Source organism: Pipistrellus hanaki (genome assembly GCF_964339955.1).
Source record: "Pipistrellus hanaki genome assembly, chromosome: 13".
Lineage (NCBI taxonomy): Eukaryota > Metazoa > Chordata > Mammalia > Chiroptera > Vespertilionidae > Pipistrellus > Pipistrellus hanaki.
In genome coordinates this window covers 8,066,724-8,088,786 of record NC_140515.1, presented here as the reverse complement: position 1 = coordinate 8,088,786, position 22,063 = coordinate 8,066,724, and the positions used below count along the sequence as shown (strand labels likewise).

At 49.0% G+C, this 22,063-nt stretch overlaps 1 protein-coding gene across 6 annotated transcripts in view; it reads right to left on the bottom strand.

Annotated features, from left to right (window-relative positions):
- FOXP1 (forkhead box P1) overlaps positions 1-22,063 on the bottom strand; it is a 206,536-nt gene that overhangs the window by 61,197 nt on the left and 123,276 nt on the right. For all 6 annotated transcript variants that reach the window (XM_084902065.1, XM_084902067.1, XM_084902066.1 and 3 more), the window contains 2 exons: positions 17,427-17,580; positions 11,547-11,751 (listed from right to left, as the gene is read on the bottom strand). In XM_084902065.1, coding sequence (XP_084758191.1) covers positions 11,547-11,751; positions 17,427-17,580 — 359 coding nt within the window. The remainder of the gene's footprint in view (positions 1-11,546; positions 11,752-17,426; positions 17,581-22,063) is intronic.

The window sequence follows — 22,063 nt, the reverse complement described above, 5'->3', positions numbered from 1 at the left end:
TCTCACCAGAAACGCCCATTTTCTCTCTGGTTTGGAGCATGTGAGAGCATCGACAAAGGCTCCCAGGACTCTTATAGCTTAAGTGGCCAAAGGTAACCAGGGGTTCGCCATCTTCTGAACATCCGCCTAGTCTCTGGGATCAAAGTCAGCACCAACCGCCCAAGGACCGGCTGCCCAGACAGCCAGGATGCAGCAAGTGCCAGGAGCCCCGGAGCCTCCCCTCGGGCACAGCGCTCACCTGATGCACATGTGGGTGGAAACACTCTCTACAGTCTTCCACTAGTGCTCATTTTAAACAAATTACAGACTTTTGCATATACTCCTGGCTCTGAATGTATTACATTGTGTTGAAGAGTCTGTTTCCACGTTTGTGTCTCTGATTGGACTATGAACTTCTAAAGGGGAAGAACTATATTGTAGCCATCTTTTAATTCCCAGAAGGTACAAGTTAATGTATAACAAATGCTCAAAAATGTGGTTTGAAAGAATAAGTGACTTTAACAATTTTTATTGAGCACCTAGTATATGCTAGAGACTGTAATGTGTATTTATTTAATCTTCACAATCTATGAAGCAAGCAAGGCTGGCATCATACCCATTTCACAGATGGAAAACGGAGGCACAGCAAGAAGAAGTAAACTAAGTGAACAGCCTGTGTTGGAATGCAGGCAGTCCAGCTTCAGAGTCCGCCTCATAATTACCAGAAACACAGCCGCCCGCCCCCACCCACATGAGGCATGCCCGTGACTGAGCAAACATGCTCCCCCTTTGCCCTGCCTCAGGGCCTTTGCTTCTGCTGTGTCCTCTGCCTGGAGGGCTCTTCCCTCACTTCTTCACTGCTGCAGCTCAAGACTCACTTCCTCAGTCCTCGCTAGACCAACCCATTTATACAGATGGCAACTTTAGCCCCCTTCCCCCTTTATTTTTTTTTCAGAACTTGATTCTATCTGTCTTTTTATTATGTAATTACTTGATTGTGCTATATCTCTTCTGCCAAGCTCAGGGCTGTACCCTCCAGAGCCTCGGACACTTGGGACATGGTCAGTGCCTGGTGCGCAGTGTGGACTGAATGCATGCACTCCCAGTGACTTCCGCCCTGCTTAGGAATGCATTTTGGTTTAATCCTGGATAACTTCCCATTCATCCTTAGCTTCCCTTGTAGTTCTTCCTGGATAGCCCTATAATTTATTCCCACATCACTGGATTAGTCCAGCTCTTGGTGTTAATTTTTTTTCCCTAATTAAACTGCCATTTACTTCTCACACGGATCTTTAACACTAGACATCTTGTTCTTGTCAAAAATATGACTCCTAAGGAGAAAGGGAGTTGAATGTAGGGGCTCATATGTGCCAGAATGTTTCCATCAGTATTTCAGATATAAAGAGAGACCCAGTCACCGAAGCCTGTCCCGTCTCAGGTCTGTGACAGTAATTCCAGGGGACGGTCAGCCTTTTGGATGTCTACCCCCGCCCCCCGCGCCCCCCGCGGCTACCATGGCTTCTCCTACACCGACTGCACCATGACACCAAGCGTGTCCAGCTCATGGCCCCCGGGCCACACCCCAGCCAATACCACGAATGTAAGAAATGTTTCAACAAAAATTTTGTAACTTGATTTTTACAATATCCTATTATTCATAATTATTAAGAACGAACTACAAAGTTCGATAATGAATGGTTATTATAATCGTGTTGCATTCATTTCCCCTACGCAGGCACACCATTTCTCTCACTAATACCAGCAGCGAATATTTTAGCAGCCAAATGCCACGTCATTAATTCTGGACTGACTTCTTTGGTGTGCGCAACAGGAAATATTTTGCTCTCATAGAACAAGAAAAATAGGTTTATTTGCGTTATGCTTATTAATTTGTGCAGTTATTCGGTGTCTGGTAAGTTAATGTTCAAGAAAAAATACTAATTTTTATTAAAGTGTTCTATTATTTTATGTTAACCGTTACTCATTTATTTCAGCCCTTTGGATTCAGTATGTCTCTATCAAAATAAACCTATGTTTCTATGAAAACTGAAGCTTGTGTGTGTGTGTGTGTGTTTGTTTTTTTTGGTGGCCCACATAAACTTAAACCTTGTTTATTCGGCCCGTGTTAGCCTTTGAGTTTGACATGTTTAATTTACACAAACATTGTAGGCTTCTCTTTATCTTCTGCCATAATGTACACTCATAGCCAAGATGCCAAATGCACACACAGAAAGGATATTTCAAAGATTTACCTGGAAGTATTTTAAAAAATAAAAAAAAAGAATGAAAAAGGAATCAACCTTGCCATTAAATTGATTTCCTTGAAGACCATAAAAGGGCTGAAGTTTAAAGGTCAGAAAAGAGTATCTACTGGTTGAGGAAAGTCTTACAGGTTTATACTCCCTGTATGAACACCATCAGCTAGTCACTATAGGGTCTGTGTTTACCAAACAAGAATAGATCTAGTGCCAAAACTGGTTTGGCTCAGTGGATAGAGCGTCTGTCTGCGGAATGAAAGGTCCCAGGTTCGATTCCGGTCAAAGGCATGTACCTTGGTTGCAGGCTCGATCCCCAGTAGGGGATATGCAGGAGGCAACTGATCGATGTTTCTAACTCTCTATCCCTCTTCCTTCCTCTCTGTAAAAAATCAATAAAATATATTTTATAAAAAGAAAAAAAAATAGATCTAGTGCCCAGCCAGCATGGCTCAGTGGTTGAGCGTCAACCTATGAACCAGGTTTGATTCCCTGTCAGGGCACATGCCTGGATCATGGGCTTGATCCCTACCTAGTAGGGAGCTTGCAGGAGCCAGCCCATCAATGATTCTTTCTAATCATTGATTTCTCTCTCTCCCTCTCCTTTCCTCTCTGAAATCAGTAAATATATATTTTTAAAAAGAATAGAAGTAGGGACACAAAAGCATAACAACATTTGAGTGTATAAAATGGATAAGGCTGTGCCTTCTGGTAAATGTTCCAAAGTGCCTTTAAAAATGTCCCCCTTTTCATCTTATTTATGGGCAATCTCTGTTTTCTTGACTCTCCCAGTTCAGTTCTAACAACTCCATGGAATGTTTCACTCTCAGCTATCTAATACCAGTAATGATTCTCTCTTCCCTTTTCATTTTTCTTATTTTAATTAAGACTTACAAACAATAACTAACTAACTAGCCCCACAATCTAAACTGTATATTAAAAATCATTTTCACAACTGAAAATGCAAAAACGGAGAACAAAAGCCACCAAGTCTATGAAGAATCTAGAACAGGTACACTGTCCTAAAAGTGGGGTAACCCACAAACAACACCCAGAAAAGGTGTGTGTGTGTGTGTGTGTGTGTGGCTTGCTATAAACCAGCTATGTTTCATGCACCTGCACTACACCTGCCAACTTAACCATTTGCTTCTAGCAGTGAGGCAGAGAAAGGAAAGGCTCTCCTGGATTCCCTCGCTGAGCCCGTGTGGGTGTGCACACTGCAGCCTGAAGGCCAGCTCTCCCGCAGAGGCTGCTGGGATGGGGGCCTCCTCTTCGCACCACACTGTGGCCCAGCCTTCCTGTGAACGGGACCGACTCCCAGGTGGATGAAGACACTGAACGGGCTGACGCTCGGGGCCCACCGAACACACCGGGCTGTGCAATGGGCTGTGACTGCAGGACACAGGCCCATCGGGATGCTCTTTCTGAGTTCACACAGGCAAGGAGACCGCAGCTAAGAGAATTCTCTGGCTGGCCTATCTGTTCCTCAGTCCACGGAATAGTTTCCCAAAGCAGCTATCTCCTTCATTCACACACACTCACAGCCTCCCCTTGGGAGCCTCCACTATGGTTTTAATGAGGAGAATAGACGTTACTAGAGGCCCAGTGCATGGATTTGTGCTCTGGTGGGGTCCGGCCAGCTCACGCCAATGGGGGCCAATTGGGTCAGCCCGACGGGGGTGAGGAATGTGGGGGCCACAGCAGTTGGCTGGTCAGCCCCACTGGGGGCGGGGGGGCCGTGGGAGGTTGTGGGGGGCCAGTCGGGGCACCGATGGGCCGGTTGGCCGCTGCAGTGCACATCATAGCGACTGGTCATTCCAGTCATTCTGTGGGTCTGGTCACTTGGCTTTTATACATATAGATAATATACTTAGGCCATGACTGATTCCAAAGGGAGAGGTACAGGACCCAGGACACTGTGCAGAAGCAGCACACACATTGTCATTGCCCCGGGAGCTGGCCTCGGGCTACGCGAGAACATGGTGCGAGAAAGCATCTTTGCAATTTTGAAAAAGTACATGACTCCCACTTCAGACTCCTGCAGGGTTCCCCTCGCCTGGGCCACGCTTGGCTAAGAACACAGGACTCCTACTTGTCACTGAAGAGAGGATGGCCAGGACTTTTCCAAGCCACAGGCCTGTGGCTTCCCTTCCCACTTTGGATGAATCCAGTATCTGGCAAAGCAAGCTTCCTACCCATCCGATCCAAGTGGCAAAGTATGCGTTTCAACAAAACTCTTACCCCAGTGCAAGCACGGACGCCTGTGTTCCCGCAGGCAGGCCGGAGCGCAGGCTCCCTGCCATGCTGCCCCCGGGAAGGTGGATGGAGACTGGGAGGAGAGCACACACCGGCTAAAGAGCGGGGCCAACAAAGGAATCTGCAGGAAACCCTGTCACCCATCCCAGACTGCCTTCCCTAACAGCGAGAGAAACGGGTTCCAACGTGGTGTGGGGACAGCTGGCCCGTTAGACAGGACAGAGCCCATGGTCGAGATCCCTTTAAGAGAAACATAAAATGAACGGACTCTCCAGAGCAATGATGCCAGTTATTGGAAATTATTTATTACTGATACACAAGAAAGAAAAAAGCTGTAGCGTCTAGTGATGACATGTTATGGCCAAAAGTACACCACAGGTCTCAGAGAACAATAACCGACTCGTCTCCTTCCAATCACCACACGAGGTGCGCCCCAAGACAATCCGTGCAGCGGTCCCTCGGGCGAGGCCACGGCCCCACAGCCTTGCCTCCGGCCGAGACCAGGGGCCAGCGCTGTCAGCAGCAGGACACACGCATCTCAGCTCGTCAAAGCCTCACAGTCGCCAGCCACACGCCCCCCTCCGCAGGGGCAGCACCCTGCATACAAGATGCTCGTTAGCTCCCAGATGCTCCTTCTGACATAAGCAAGAACATTCTCAAAAATATATTTGTATTGATTTCAGAGAGGAAAGGAGAGGGAGAGAGAGAAACATCAATGACGAGAGGGAATCACTGATTGGCTATCTCTTGCACACCCCATACTGGGGATTAAATCCGCAACCTGGGTATGTGCCCTTGACAGGAACCGAACCCAATACCCTTCAGTCCACAGGCTGATGCTCTATCCACTGAGCTACACCAGCCAGGGCAAGGCCTTTATTTATAGGGCCCCACAGAGCAGTAGCTTAGTAAATGGTGGCTGCCTCCACCACCCTGCATGCTGGCTCCTCTCCCTCCAGCAACGCTCTCTCTGTTCTGCTGGTTCACACAAGAATGTGAAAGATTAGATTTTTAAAATTTTTCCGAAAAACTCTTACTTCCAGCATTGCCCAAACCAAGGGGAGCTGAAGAGCACGTCACGCCTGGGGCGGGGCGTTGTGCAGACCTGAGTGCGTGGCGCGGGGCGGCATGGCTAGCAGGCTGCCAGGTGATGCCCAACTTGCTGCAGCTGCTGAAACTGAGCAGCAAGCATCTTGGGCAGGTCCGACAAACACGTCCCACACCTCAGCTCAGACCATGAGACCCACAACTTCCTGGAGGAACAGCCAGCCAGGACCTGTGAGAGTGCCATTAGGAAATCTGAGAAACGTGGTCTTGTTAGTTAAGGTCAGAAGTTGGCAAATTTATTTTTAGTAAATGGCCAGAAAGTAAAATATTTTCATTTTTGTGGGCCACTTAGTTTCTGCGACAACTGCTCAAGGCAGCCACTCTAACATGAAGCAGCCACAGATGATGCATAAATGAATGAGCATCGCTATGTTCCAATAAAACTTTATTTACAAAATGAGCCGTGGGCCAGGGTTGGCTGGTAGGCCATAATTTGCTGACCTCTGTTATAGATCAATCGCCTCAACACATATTTGCAGGAAGCAGCAGCAACAATTTTGAGGACAATTCGGGACAATTTGACTGCAGGTTCTCCAAAATGCTGTAATAGGAAAGGAAGATTGGTGGTAGCCAGTGTGTGCTCAAGTACTTCAAATTGAAAGAAATGCAAGACCAATCATCTGATTTTCAAAACCGAAACCAAGAATGATGAGAGGCTAGTGCCTACGGATCAATTATCTGGCTCAAAAGGCCCTAAGCAGAAACATATACAACAGGGAAAGGCTTGTGAAACTAGAACAATTCTGAAACCAAGCTTCTAGAATTTTAGAAAATAAACCAAGAACACCAATATTTACTCATCAACATAGAATTTAGTTTAAGAAATTAGAAAGAAAGCAGCAGGCTGCCCACATTTCAGAGTCCCCTGCCCTTTGAAAATAGTGAGGCCCCGTAGACACAAGTGTTATTGTTACACAGTCAGATACACGGCAACATGGCCAGAGGCCGCAGCACAGGCCAGACACCGCAGGGAAACTGTCCGGGGCGCACCAGCCCAGCCCAGGCTTCAGGGCAAGCGAGAGAGCGGCCAGCGGCCAGCTGCGCCCACAGAGGAGAGTGCCCGCGCAGGCAGAGGCATGGTGAGTGGACGGAGGCAGGGACCCGGGAGGGGGCCGGCCTGGTCAGCTGACTGTGAGGACAGCTGACAGCTGCAGAGGCCGGACAAGGCGATCTCCCGGAGGCTGACGACGCCCCTGGCCGCTGCTTCGGGAAGGCCTGGAGCCAATCCTGAGCAGAGCTAGGCCTTCCTCCCGGAAGCACGCCTTACAGCACAGCTGCTGCCCATGGGTCAGCTGAGAGCAAACCCTGGGACCACCACACAAGGAGCATTTCCCGTGTGGCCCCAGGGGGCAGCGGGAACAGAGCCGAGACCCCCGAGGTACCGCCAGGAAGGGGGGATTTACCAGGCGGAAAGAAAATGGGGACGCTTTAGGGAGAGAGGCTTGTTGTGCACCTGCCTGTGTGCAAGTCTTGCACGGGTCATTTTTGTTTCTCACGGGCTGCTTCAGACGGAAATAATGTCTAGGCCTTCATGAAAGGCCTAGAAAACGTCTGTATCCAAGTGAAGAGGAAACTGCTCTTTTCCTTAAAATGTGCTGATGTGCACACAGTAGCTTTACTGAATTAATTTTAAATTAAATTTAAATTTTCTTTTAGGAATATTGATGTTAGTTCATCACAAGTAGTCGTGTGATGCTTAAGGACAGGAATGCACTCAGAAACGGGTTATCAGGGGGTGCTGCTGTCCTGTGAACACGGGGGGGGGTGGGGGGGGCATCCCCACAAGCCGGGACGGCCTTGCCCGCTGCGCCCAACCACACGTGCAGCCCCCGGCTCCCGGGCTGCAGGCCTGCACAGCACGTCACCCACAGCCACACGGAGGCTTCCGGCGCCAGAGGAGACGGCACGGTCCGGACACGTGTGCACAGAGACGGCAGGCTGCCGCCTGAGTAACACACTGCTTCACACGACGAAATGGCAGCAGTGAGCGCGGACACCACGGCAGCCGGCCAGCCAGTGCCCGTGCTGGGCGAGCTGCGGGCTCACTTTTACAGGAGGGCAAGCAGCGGGTCTGCCTGCACCAGCAGCACCACGACACGCGTCACGCACTGTGCGCTGACAGTAAGATACACTTGGGGACAGAAACTCTTCAGCTCTATTTCCATCTTATGGGGCCCAGCGTTGACTGCCCCAGCATTGAGTACACGACTGCATTCACCTCTAAGCTGAACAGAACTTCAAGTGCTGATTTATAAACTAGGAGAGAGACTTGAATTTGGAGCCTGGATATGCCACTATTCAGTCTGTGACCCCAGACCAGTTCTTTAATTTCTACGACTCAATTTCCTTGTCTGTGAAATGGAGACGCCATCCCCTAAGCTTCCCGGCAGTCATGTGGTTCAATGAGCCATCACTCAGCCCTCGCCTGTGCAGAGGAAGACTGATTAATAAGTGTGAGCTACCTTCCCTTCCCCAGTGCACCGTAACATAATGTGATATTTAGAATTTTAATTCAGGCAATTACTTAAGTAGTAATTGCTATTTGTATTTACATAGCTGCTTTGATCCAAGAAGCTCCAAGGGCTTTACTAAATTTAGCATTTTCATAAATGTTTCATTTGCATGCTGTGGATTTTATTTACCCATACAAAACTCGGAATTTCCTAAAGCAAGACAGTCAGACGAGTAAAGAAAACAAGGTAATCGTGTCATGTTTACAGGGACCTCGGTCTGAGTTTTCTCATAGACCTCCGAAGCCTGGCCCCTGGTCCTGGGGAAGGACATGGCAGTCGGAGCCAGGAAGGTGCCTTTTCCTCTGCCAGGCCCTTCAGCTTCTGCCCACCCCACTTCTCAGGCCCTGGGGACGCAGGCGGGTCACAGCCCAATGAATGTATTCATCATCAGCACAGCAAACGGGACTTGATTGTGGGAGAAAGATCTGAATTCTGAAAGTGCTGATGCTGACTGTCCCTGACGCACAGGGACAGGGCGTTAGGAAGTCTGGACCTGGGGCTGGTATTGCCCCCAACGGGCAGGAGCCACTCATCCCGCCACAGGGCCAGGAGGGCGCCCTGCACAGCAGGGAAGTGGGCTCCCACCAGCCACCTTCACCAAAGCACGCTTCTCCCTGCTCCACACTCAAGGGTTTACCCTGAATGTTTTAATTACAATTTTCCTGCGTAAGAAAATTAAAGAGGAGAGTGGGAGTGGCGTGCCAGTGCGTGACTTATGTCCGTAGCAGCCTGCAGCTCGCTGAGGCCCAGAGCTGCCGTGCTGCGAGCAGGAGGCGGGTGCACGGCCAGGGCTGGAGAAGGGGCTGCACGGACTGCATCCAAAACAAACAGCCCAGACACTGCCTTTCCCAACAAACCTTCCCAAAGAGCCACCCACGCCTGCCACTCCGATCCCTCAGGAACGCGGGCAGCACCAGCCCAGGCAGGATGCTCAGGACGGCGAGGACTGAGGTGAGACCCAGCTCCCAGGGGCTCCTGACAAGCAGCAGCTCTGGGTGGCAGCGAGAACCTGGAGTTACGGTGATCGCTTTCTGACTGTGTCCACTACTTAAACAAGACACCACACAGGATTTAGAAATTAACCTGAACCAGGTAAGAACCTATCACATTCTTATAAGTACCTATCTATGCATGATGGTTGAATTTTTAATGATCAGTTCTGCAAGGTTATAACTCTGAATTATCTTCAACCTAAGGTGCTCATTTGTCTTATTTGCTACATTCAGTTTAAATGTGCTACTTAAAATTTTCTTTTAATGCAGCCACATCTAGGAATCCACAGAAATCTAAACCAAGAGGTGCAGTGGCAGGTAATGTCATAGCTGCTTCATCCCGTACATCAACTCCAACGCTCAGCCTGCTTTTACCCCCAACTAAGCTCAGTGAGGCCCGGTCCTTTCTGATCCGTGTTCTAATTCTGACTTGCAGTATACCGAGGATTACACTCAAGTTTTGTGCAGACAAACAAGGGCCATAGAAAAAAAGGCAAACAACTTTTTCTGGAGTTGGACTGTCTGTTAGATGCATTTCTTTTCAAATGCGCTCTCAGACACGAAAAGGGTTCTCTTCCCCCCGCCTCCTGCTCCCCGCACCTGAGTGTGGACACACCTCAGGCAGGAAGCTGGGCACCCTGCACCAGGCAGGAGGGTGTGTGTCAGGGGCCCTCTGTGCAGACCCACCGCGGCCCACAGACTGTGCCGCACGCCCAGGGGAGCAGGACCCCTGCTCTGCCCTAAAGGGGCATGCCTGGCGGGGTGACGGGCTCCAGGACACCAATGCACACGCAGCAAGGGGATGCCTGGGGCCTTCTCCCCAAAGCCACCTCAGGGCGGTGTTTTTTTTAAAAGACAGAGACATTATAAAAGACGGTAAAGCAAGAGCCATGATTGGCTTCCAGACACGCCAATCCTCCCTACTGGGAACACCAGAGCCTCCTTTGGGCAGTGGCTCCACGCTGATTCTGCCTGCCCCACCCCGTTCTTCACCCCCCCCCCCCCCCCCCGCGGCCTACAGCACGTTCGTCCTCTCTGCCTTCCGCAGAGATTCCAATGATCTTACAATGCAAGCTGAAAGGTCTGGTTAAAGCACACCTAAACCTCATTTGGGGAACCTCTCAAGGGTGTTACACCTGAATGTGACTCTCTCTCTCTCTCACACACACACACACACACACACACGCACACACACGCACACACACACACACGTATTTAGACAATGTTGTCTGTGATTAGTAAACTCTACATGGATAAAATGTTGCTGGTATAAAGATACAAACCTAATTAAGGCAGTGGGCTTCCTGATGTTTGATATTTCAAGAAATACATAAAATTATATTTGTAATTGCTTAAGTGAAAAGATAATTTAAAAACGTTCACTGAGTTACTACTATTAAAAATATAAAATTTGTTTTTTCTCATGGTAATGACGCTATCACATTTTACTTCTAAGATTCCCTCTGTCTATGGAAGCTTTTCATTATGTGATGTATAGAAAATGATTTAAAAATAGTAAACTAAAAAAACCTTCTCATTTTAAGAGCATTATCTGCACAGGCACATTCTCCTCCTGAAAAGCATCACCAGAGGCGTCAGCGCTCTTCCCTCAGCAATGCTCCCAGGGGGCCTCCCACAACCTGAGCTTCAGCAGCCCAAAGGGGCTCAGGGCTACGGAAGCACAACTAGACCCTGGCATGCACTGCGGCCACCGGAAGGGGGCGGCGGGTCCCTGTGCTCACGGGGCCTCCGCCCCCGCCTCGAAGCTTCGGCGCAGGGGTCCTCAAACTTTTTGAAGTGGGGGCCAGATCACGGTCCCTCAGAGAGCTGGAGGGCCGGACTATATGAACTACTAATCCCTACTGTAACACCTCAGCTGCGCTCACTGCCCAAAAAACCTGGCGGGCAGGATCAGACTCCCCTGGGGGCTGCATGTGGCCCGCGGGCCGTAGTTTGAAGACCCCTGCTTCAGCGGGTTCACTCTAAGAAGGCCAGGGCTGGGGGCACGCCGTAATGCACAGATGGGCTCCCTGCCTCGAGGAGGGCAGTGCGGAGCAGCGTGAGTTTCATGCTTCTCAACCAGGACTCCACGTTGCCCACGGCGGGCACTGCTGTTCCCTCAGAGGGGTCTGGAGTCAAGGCAACCAGCGTGCACGGTGAGCGCTGGGCAGAGAGGAAGCCTGGAAGCCCTACAGCCAGCCATCCAAGGAGCATGCAGGGCCTCCGGCTGGGCTGCAGTTTAGGTGGAGCCACAGCAGTGCTCACGCCATGTTGGAAAGGTGGGAACTCTTAGGTGCTCACACCCAACAATACCGAGGACATCCTTAAGGGATCATATGCACATGCAAGTCCCACGGAGCCCATGAGGGGTCGTGGAGACGGTGAGGCGCCCTCACTCCCATGTGCCAGACAGTGTTGGACACATCTCAGTGGCTGGTTCCTACCTTTCCCTCTTGGGGGTGTGGACTGAGAGCTGTCCATTGGTAGAGGCATGTGGGTTCATGATGAGGGAGGTCTTGGCAGGGGCGGAGGGGACGCAGGTGGCCGTGGTCAGATCCACGCTGCTGTGGCTGCTGCCCGTGGTCTCCTCGGCAGGGTGCGCACTCGTCACCTCTTTCCAGAGCTGCTGCAGTTCTGCTGGAATCATGCCTGAAACAAACAAATTGGATAATTAAATCAATTAACAGCCAATTCCGTCTTCTTCAAACAGTAATTAAATCAAAGAGTCAGTAAACAAAGCCCAGTGTCAGGGGGCTCTGGGGCTGCAGTTCTTGCCCGCCCACGGAAAGCCAAGGGTCCGTGCCAGCCTCTCCTCCCGGGAGCGGGAGCGGGCGCAGGTGAGGTGCCCTCGGCTGCAGCCCACAGCGAGCCTCCTATATTAGTAGTTCATATAGTCCGGCCCTCCAAATCCCGGTGGTTTCAGATTTTTTGGGAAAAACGTGAATAGATGCTATATATTTTTAGACACAAAGAAGGACTCAAAATAAATGTGTTCAACAATACTATTATGACAACATGAACCAAAAAATGAATAATTTTTGTGCTTAAGTCTTAAATGATGACAAATAGCTTTGTTATTAAATATAGTTTTTATTAATCACTTTTAGACATAAATTATGAATTCATATCATCTTCCTGAAATGCTTTTCAACTTTTAACAGTCAAATTGATTATACTATGATTATTTCATTAACACACCTATCTTCCTCATTAATTTTGGTTTCTAGTACCACATGCTTAATTGATGGATGTATCTACTGAAAAACTGTATAACTTTTTATACAAGTAACACTATTATTACTGTCATTTCTTAGATCAGCGCCAATGAGCCGTCGCAGAATAAAATGAAAACATAAAGTTGGAGTACAAAGTTCTCTTGTTTTCTAACGGGGTCAAAGTGGACATGGGTCTTAAGGAGCAAGTGTCAAACCATACTTTAAATCCCCAGGAAGACAGACAGTGAGTATGCTCGTCTCACTCCTGTGGCCTCGTAACCTCAATCCTGCTGGCACGCCTCTCGACAGCCCGGGATTTCCAAATCCGGCCCCGTGTACCGCGAATGCACGGGAAACCACACACATGACAACCACAAGCTCAGCTCACGGTGCGAGGGCCCCAAGGGAAGGCGTGACTGCTCAGCGTCCGCACCTCGCCTGGCAATCCCGCACAACGGGGCGGGGTTCCTGGTTTCAGTCCGCCAGGTACTGCCCGATCTGGAGAGCTGGCCATTTTCTGACTACATACAGCAGGTGAAACAGCGTGTTTCTTACCGAGTCTAAGGGACTGAATTTTAAAAGAAGGCTGTGTGCATTATATTCATTTGAAACACATAATAAAAAATGCCAAGGTCTAAATTTAATTTATTTTTGTCATTTAGAATACAATGGATAGATAATCATCTCAACGTGATCAGCCAAACATCTTTACTTTGCTAAACTGTTAAAGATTTTAATTATGCCGGCATTGGCGAGCACCGTCTAATGAGGCGCAGGGCTCCAGAGAGCCCGAGTGGCTAAGAACTGTGAAATGAGTCTGATAGGATTTTTTTATGTTCACCGTGGATCGTTTGCATATCAAAGAGGAGTGAATTATTGCACAGCAGACCAATAACCTTCTCCGCCTTTCTGAGAGGAGTGGTAACAAAAACAGTTGATCTCTCCCAATGGTTCCCCACAAAAAATGTTCAAATACTTAAGGATTTGCAATTAATATGTACTATAATGGAGGCTGCAAATGATACATTAAGTGGTCAGATATTCTTAGAACGCATCCTCAACAGCCAGGTCGGTTTTCTTCTTCCTTCATAAAAATCAAATGCCAATTATATTTTGATGGATTTTGTCCCAAATGAGCGTTCAGTTATTAGGCATATTCAATTATTACTTGTCCCTTGAAATTAAACCTCGAAGGCAAATTAAACAAAGGGAAAGGTCATTCCAGAATCCCGTGGCCGGTTCTGGGCACCTGGGTGATGCTTTTCCGACGCCCGGCCAGTGACCTGCTGGGCCCGCACTGCCGCGCACACCAGCCATCCTCGGTGAGCTCTGGCCGCGACCACTGCTCACGCGCCTGGGACAACAGTGAGCAGGCTTGGCTCTGTTGGAGATAGCATATCGATACAAAGCCATGCAAATCAACATCTGTTTTTATTTTCCAGGGAGTGGACACTTGAAAAGCACAAACCGCCTATTTTTCCACTCATCCGGGTCAGCGGCCTGGGAAGTGGAAAGTCTAACAACTGTGTTAACACCTTTGCTCTGATGTAGAAGAACAGGACTTGGAAGCCATTTAAAAAGTAAGAGGAATTAAGCCTATTAAAAATTACATACAAACTAACAGGAAGCTGCGTATCTAGCAAATAGAGCCCAGCAGATGTCCTGTTAACACCTAAGAGAACATTCCTATTGCTCACTCCCTTTTATTCCAGTGGGATGAATCAGGTTCATCATCGTCCACAGGGAGAGATGGTAAATAAAACAGTAACTTATGGACTTCTGGGTCAAATTTCAATATGATAATTAAATTTAAGAATATTCATTAGATTTAGAAGGAAGCAATCAAATCAGTGTCCATCAGTGCTACACCTTGATAGCATTGTTAAACTTGGGTTCCATGAATAGAGTCCCGTCTACCAAGATCTCGTGAGAGAATGAAGACAGATAAAAAGCAGGCTAGTCACTCATCAGACTAAAAGGATATCAAATTTCCAGAAAGCAAGCATTCCTTCCAAAATGTTAGATAGGAATAACTGTACTGAGTTAATAAACATCCATTAACAGACACATAACTGAGCAATAAAGTTTCTCCTATTGATAGTATACACTTAAAAACTTAAAATTCAGAATAAAATTGGAAGTATATTTCAACATGGACGTACTGGTCCTGAAAAGGATCAATAATTAAAGAGACCGAGGAGAAAAACATACACTGAGTGTGTAAAACAGAGAAGGCCCATAGTAACCTTACAAACAACAAAAATATGCCTCCATTTCATAACCTTCGGGGGGGGAAGGCCTTTAAAACATTATTCTCTCTCTCCATTCCTACACTTTGATATTTACATACACATTTTAGGTAACTCAGCCTATGCCACGAGCAAGGATATAAAAGAATCTTCATGTTTGTATCATGAAGTAGGCATTTCCAGTTATATTAACACATTCCCCTTTCCCTTGCTAGCTTTCTTTTTCTAGGATAACTGGTCCCTCCATTATAAAAAGAAATGCAGACACAGGTTTAAAAAATGTATGTTGTGAGGACAGTTGACAGATTACCGTTCACGGAACTCAATTTTACAGCCAGGGACTGACTCATAGACAGCAAAGCTGACCAACCTTTCTGTCCTTCACTCCATCCCAGGTGACCTGCTCCAGCAGAAAGTTGATTTAAGCCTCATAATGGTATCAGTTTTAAGCCATTATCTCTTTGATAAAGAAAAAATTGTATTGTCTTCCAACACCACTGAATTCTCCAGCCCTTTTGGACGAGGGGCAGGGGAGACAAAACCAACTTCCTGATTCCCCCAAAGATGGCCGCGACTGTGGCTCACTTCCCGCAGGCACCAACTCCGGAAATTCCATATTTATGCGTGTGCCCCTCGGGCACGCATAAAGACACCCTTTAGATTTTAAATACGCATCTTCCTACTGCCGCGGGGATTCATGGTCATGCACACTGCTGGGCGTATCAATCAGTGCCGGGCCGGCGAATTACCGACAGTGCCTCTGATATGTTACCGCAGCGCTTACACTGCACGCATCGCCACGTCCATTCCTTTCCCATTACACAGGAGCTTGTCTTGTCACTGCCCAATTGCCCTCTTTGGACAGCTTAACTGATGTGCCACCACAATGAACCCCCGGGAGCAACTGCACAGCCCAGCAGCAGAGGGAGGAGGAGCGGCTGTGCCCAAGTCCAATGGGCGTGGCACAGCAGCCTGCCAGTTTCCAACAACACACCCAAGGTGTCTCAGTGCACGACGTAACACTCTGCACGTTCAAAAATGCATTAGCCAAAACGCCCTTTGTTTCCCCTGGCATTGCTCAGTTACCAAATCTCCTAATGTGACAGCAATGGAGAAGTGAGCAGTCCTGGCAGAAAGGGGAGGAGAGGCAAGAGGAGTCAGAGGAAAAGCCCTGGCCGTCACAGAAAAAAACACCTCCACAAAAAACAAAGCCACCCCAGATGGGACAGAAATGGGATGTGACTGACTCCACACCGCTCAGGTGCGCCCCCACCGCACAGGTGGGCCCACACCGCACAGGTGGACCCACACTCACACCGCACAGGTGGGCCCGCACTCACACCGCACAGGTGGGCCCACACTCACACCGCACAGGTGGGCCCGCACTCACACCGCACAGGTGGGCCCGCACTCACACCGCACAGGTGGGCCCGCACTCACACCGCACAGGTGGGCCCGCACTCACACCGCACAGGTGGGCCCACACTCACACCGCACAGGTGGGCCCACACTCACACCGCACAGGTGGGCCCACACTCACACCGCACAGGTGCGCCCGCACCGCACAGGTGGGCCCACACCGCACAGGTGGACCCACACTCACACCGCACAGGTGGGCCCACACTCACACCGCACAGGTGGGCCCACACTCACACCACACAGGTGGGCCCACACTCACACCGCACAGGTGGGCCCACACTCACACCGCACAGGTGGGCCCACACTCACACCGCACAGGTGCGCCCGCACCGCACAGGTGGGCCCACACCGCACAGGTGGACCCACACTCACACCGCACAGGTGGGCCCAGGTGGGCCCACACTCACACCGCACAGGTGCGCCCACACCGCACAGGTGGGCCCACAGGTGGGCCCACACTCACACCGCACAGGTGCGCCCACACCGCACAGGTGGGCCCACACTCACACCGCACAGGTGGGCCCACACTCACACCGCACAAGTGCGCCCGCACCGCACAGGTGGGCCCACACTCACACCGCACAGGTGCGCCCGCACTGCACAGGTGGGCCCACACCGCACAGGTGGGCCCACACTCACACCGCACAGGTGCGCCCGCACCGCACAGGTGGGCCCACACTCACACCGCACAGGTGCGCCCGCACTGCACAGGTGGGCCCACACCGCACAGGTGGGCCCACACTCACACCGCACAGGTGCGCCCGCACTGCACAGGTGTACATGCACCGCACCTGTGAAAGAGCTGCTTACACCAGGACTGTCCTAAACACAACAGAGTGCTCACTGCTGATGCCCGACAACCAGGGGAATAACATGTCAATAGCTTCTCAAAAGAAATATTTAAAAATCTATAAAATCTTGTTATTTTTGAAAGAACCTCCATTTTTGAAGAAGAGCTATAGATATATATGCTCCCTGATCAGATGAGTGAACTAACCTGCTCAAAAATAAACAGTCAGATAAAGGTAAAAAAGAAAAAGAGAGCAAAACCAACAAAAACCTTTTGTTTTTATAATCACACAAAAATAAACTTGACTCTATCTCTAGATATTAGAAAGTGGAATTTATAAAGCATGACTAAGATTTAAAACAGAACAAGTTACATGACATGAAATGCAGCTTAAAATGCCAAAAAACAAAACAAACAAAAAAAAAAACCCTTCAAGAAAATTCATTTGTAATTCCAAACTGAAAACATTCCATCTGATTAAAATGCTGTCAGTGGGGAGCACTGCTTCCCCCTCCCTCAGGGACACCTGGGTCCAACTGGCACCAGCAGTGTGGGGACTCCTCCCATCCCAGGTCTGCAGGGCTTCCTGGACAGTTCCTCAGGGGCAGGCAGGGCCCAGGAGCTGGCACCGGCCTCGGCGTCCACACCCACCTTGCGAGAGGGGCTGCAGGGGCAGCGCGGGCTGGCCGGGCGGCAGTGACAGGAGGCCTTGGCGCTGCAGGGACAGGAGGTGCTGCTGCTGGAGCTGCTGCATCTGCAAGAGCTGCTGCTGGAAAGCCAGCTGCTGGGGAGCCACCTGCTGCTGCTGCAAGAGACCAGGCAGAGAGTGAGGCCGCGAACAGGCCGGTGACCGCCCCACCCGCCACCCACGTCCCCGAGAGAAGGGGCAGGTGGGCGAGGGGCGCTCCCTGCCACGGTGTCCCCGTGTGGAGTCAGTCACACCCCAGGGGTGTGAAGGGACCGCCCCACTCCCTCCCCCAGCACGTGCTCTCCCTGACCGTCAGCACAGGGACCTCAGACCCAGCAGGCCAGAGTGCAGGGACCCAACTCCGGCCCCCGAGGGGCCACAGACAGCTGCCTCCCTCCCATGCACGGGCGAGCTTTTAACTGCTCTGTATATCACTTCTGACATAAATAAATGGGGGAAAATCAGACCTTTGAAGAAGAAAAACTTCATCTAATATTGTTAATTAGCCATGACAAATGATGAAATAACATTGTAAATCTTTCATAGAAACAGTCACTAGATTTTAATTACACACATTCATAATTTAGCAAACAACACTGTACTCAACTGGGTATCATATGGAGACACTGAGCTTCGATGCCTCCACTCGGCTGGAGGTTCAGAAACCCTCCCTGTTTCCCTTCCCGGCTTTGGGCTGGAAAGAAGGGGCTCTATCGTTTGACAAATATCTTTTTGTTGATTGGACAATGACAGGAGGAAAACTTTTGTTGTGTAAAACATCAATACATCATTCCTGTGTTTGGCAGGCCTTGCTCCAGCCAAAAAAAATTAATGTAGATTTCCTCAGTAATTATCTGAGTGATAGAAAGATAATACAGTGCAGCAGAACAAAAAATAGAGGGAAATTATCTCATATCCTTAATCTGCGAGGAATCAGATCGAGGTGGAGGTCTCAGCCACATCATGGCTCACGATTTGGAAGGGAAGTTAACTCTTCCCAAACTGTAGCCTCCAAAAAAGATCATTTAGACAAAGAACAAGATCCGTTTTCCTAATTCTAAGTATTAAGGAGAATATTAGAGAGACTTTGCAACTAACAGGACTCCACGACCCTGCCAGAGCTGCTGAGAACTACACTTTACAAACAACTGCATTCACTTAGCCCAACCACGACCTCCAGCTGATCCATCCATGAATGTGTGCGGATCAAGGCCTCCTTGATGCAGAGATCAGGGGAAGAGAGAAATGGTGGCTTCCTTTCGGTCTCCGTGTAGTTTATTTTACAGTAAAAAAACATCATTCTCATATTAGCAACCAATTTCAGACTTACTACCATGCCACTGAGAAAGTTAATTGAGTTTCACTCCAAAAAACAAATTCTATATCACTAACAACAAAAATTTAAATAAATTTAAATGAAAAGCCAGTGTTTTCATTTTAAGAACAGCATGCTTAAAATGATCCAATTGTTTTCACCCCTTTCCACATTATCACATTAATGTAAAACCCAATGATAGTTATATTCATGTCAAAATGATTTTTCTCTTCTTCAACAGATATTAATTCCCAGAGTTTTTAAAAAGGGGGGGAAGGTAGACAAAATCCAACACTGATAAAATAGAAGTTGGAGGATCTAACTCCTCTTGAAGAAGAAATAATGGGGGTGGGGGGTGTTGAAGTTTAGGGAGGGTGTTTCCTGTCTTACTGTAAATGAAATGTTTAAAGATGCTGTATTTATATAAAATGACTGATGGCTTTTCTGTTGTCACTGCAGCCATCCCTAGGAAAGCTCATGAAAGCTGTCCACGTTTGAAAAGCCAGGATATAAAAGTATACAAGGCCCATTGTCCAAAGAAAGAATTTAAAAGCAACACTGGTTGCCAAACTGCTCCCCACCCAGTTACCAAGCACAGGATACGAGCCCATTTGTTTACTTCTCACAATTGAACGCACACAAAAAAGGTCTCGGCGCAGTCCCCGCCACAGGTCAGCAGGCAGCGTTAAAAGGCTCCATTGCCCTGATAAACCTTGCATTTCGGATCCCCTCCCTGGAGCTGCAGTCAAAGGTCTGTTTTCCTTTCTTCGGCTCCTCCCTACTGCCTAACATAAACTGTCAAAGCTGCCTGGGACAAATGGCCCTTTTAAAACAATCAGCTTGCCTGCCTCACCCACACAGGATGGGAACTCTGTTTGTGGCTTGCCTTACTCTGGAATCTGCCTTCTATTATCCACACCTATTCTGTGAGCAGCTGCTGAGGAGCCAGCTACATGGGCTGCGTTTCTCCCCTCAGGAAGGTCAGGTCTAACTCAGTGCGGAGCCCAACTTGCTCAAGGAAACATCTTTGAGACAACCTCAGGGAAAAAGCAAGTAAAGGCTCATTGTTCTGGCCAAAGATCAAGCGCCTTATAGAAAGGTAATCAAAAAAGGGAAAGGGAGGAATGGGGGGAGGACCTGACAATTCAAAATTATGAGCCACTAATGACTGGGGATTCAGTGAATTAATATACTTGTTCCATCTGTCAACATCCAAGTTCAAACCTTGTTAAAGTCATAACCACTAGTCCACATCGTGAATTGATGCCATGTGACTTGGCCACCACCTGCATGCTAATCCAGGGGACCACCTCGGGAAACGAGGCTCTCAGCGCCCTGACAGCATGTCTTGGCCAGATCTCCCGGGAACTGGAAATGTGTCTTAGAACCCGAGACCTGCCCCTGACTGTGCCTCCCCTCCGGATGGGAAGGCAACATCTCCTGTGTCACCCACGCCTTCAAAATGGAGGACAGAGTGCGGCCACAGCACACGGAATGTCCTGGAGATGCTGAAATGCTACCGTAGCGTCTCACCTCCTGGCTCAGGAGCCATGCATGCCTCCCCCCACCCCCCGCCCGCTCCGCCACCAGCACATTCGGCAGGCCCAGGTGCCCCTCTGACAGCAGCGATTTGGGAAAGCGAGCTTTTATCCTTCCTTCTGCTGCACAACTTCTCCCTCGTGTGTCTTACCTGCCCTCGGAGCCCTTTGGCTTTCATGTTCCCCCAGCATGCAGACGCGCATTTCAAACCACGTCTCGCAGACCAAGTAAGAGGTTAATCAGAAGTGGCCACAGAAGGAAAAACACAATCCCTGGTAACTGATAAGAATGGCAGTGGCAGCCCTTTTTTGTTTGTCTTCAAATATAGAGTTAAAGATCTTTAAAAAACTAAATTTTGATGCCTTTGAAAAGGAAGAAGCACAAAATAACAACAGGGGGTTATAGCCTGCGAGCCACGGGGGAGAGACTCCGTAATTCTTCCTCTCCCTTTTGAAGGCTGTTAGAAATCTGATTCAAAAAAGCAACAGCAGAAGGGAACCCTCTCGAGGCTGTAACCATTTCCTGTGATCATGCATAATGTGCTTCAAAAGTGGGTTTTTACCAATTCTGTTGATCAATTGCACCTCCTTCATATCCTTCTCTTCTCTGCTGTTTACATCTGATGTGACTCAATGACAAGCACTGTCTGAGGCTGTGAAACAGGCCTGTCATGTTGATTTATGGGCGCATCAAACCACAACTTGTCCAAACCGAAGCTCGCAGTTCATTAATTAGAGAGTTGTGACTTTGAAGTCAGCTTTCAGACTGTGGTTTTTAACATTTGGCTTAATTTATATGCTCTTGAATGTGGATCTCTAAGGAAAAAACTGAAATTCCCTTCTTGTCTTTGAACTTCTTTTGACCGCACAATAATCATTTCTTTGTCCAGAGTGATGCCTGCAATCCCAGAGTCATTAACGCGCATTGAACTGCCACTGATGAGTAAGCCCTACTGAATTAGAAAAACAGCCAGCAAAACAAAGCTGAGAGCCTCCTGCACAGTGATATCTCACAATTACATGCCTTCCCTCCCTGTGCCATTTCCATTTTAATTACTGTTAGTCCTTTAGATTTACATTTTAGACACTTTTTAATCTGCTCCCTTTTCTATTACAGCAGGGCCCGGTAGCACGCCACTGTACACAAATGTGTCAGCACTTTCATTAGAGCACCTCTGCCCTGCACCCCGAAATGGCCCCTGCTCTCCGGGGCTTCCATCCAGGCTGCAAAGAGGACTGCAGGTGAAAACTTGACAGGGCATGGAAAATGCACCCAATTTGTGTTGTGAGAGGAAGCCACAAAGGGGGAAGGGCCGGCGCATGCCCACTTGGGGGAGGGAGGAGTCACCTGGGAAGACTGCTTCTGACCCAGGAAAGTGGCCACCTGCTTAGGGCCACGCAGAAGCCATTACATTGAACTGTGAGCTGTTCTCTCTCATTCCAAGGAGAAGACACTCACATGAAAAGCATGCCAGGCACTGAGGAAAACGAGGAGGTAAGATACGGGGGCAGCTCTGGGATGGTAGACAGATGCCCTGACAATGCGCACAGGCACAAAGACACGCCCCCATGACTGAGCCTCCCGCACCCGGGCCTCACAGAAGGTCCCCCACGTCTTCCCGTTCCTGGAGGCAATACGTCCCCTAACTGGGACTTACAAAACATTGTGCACATGGAAGCTGCTGCGATGCCTTACTGTTTGCTGGGAAAACACATATAATCCAAGCAGGAGACTTCTCGAACGTTA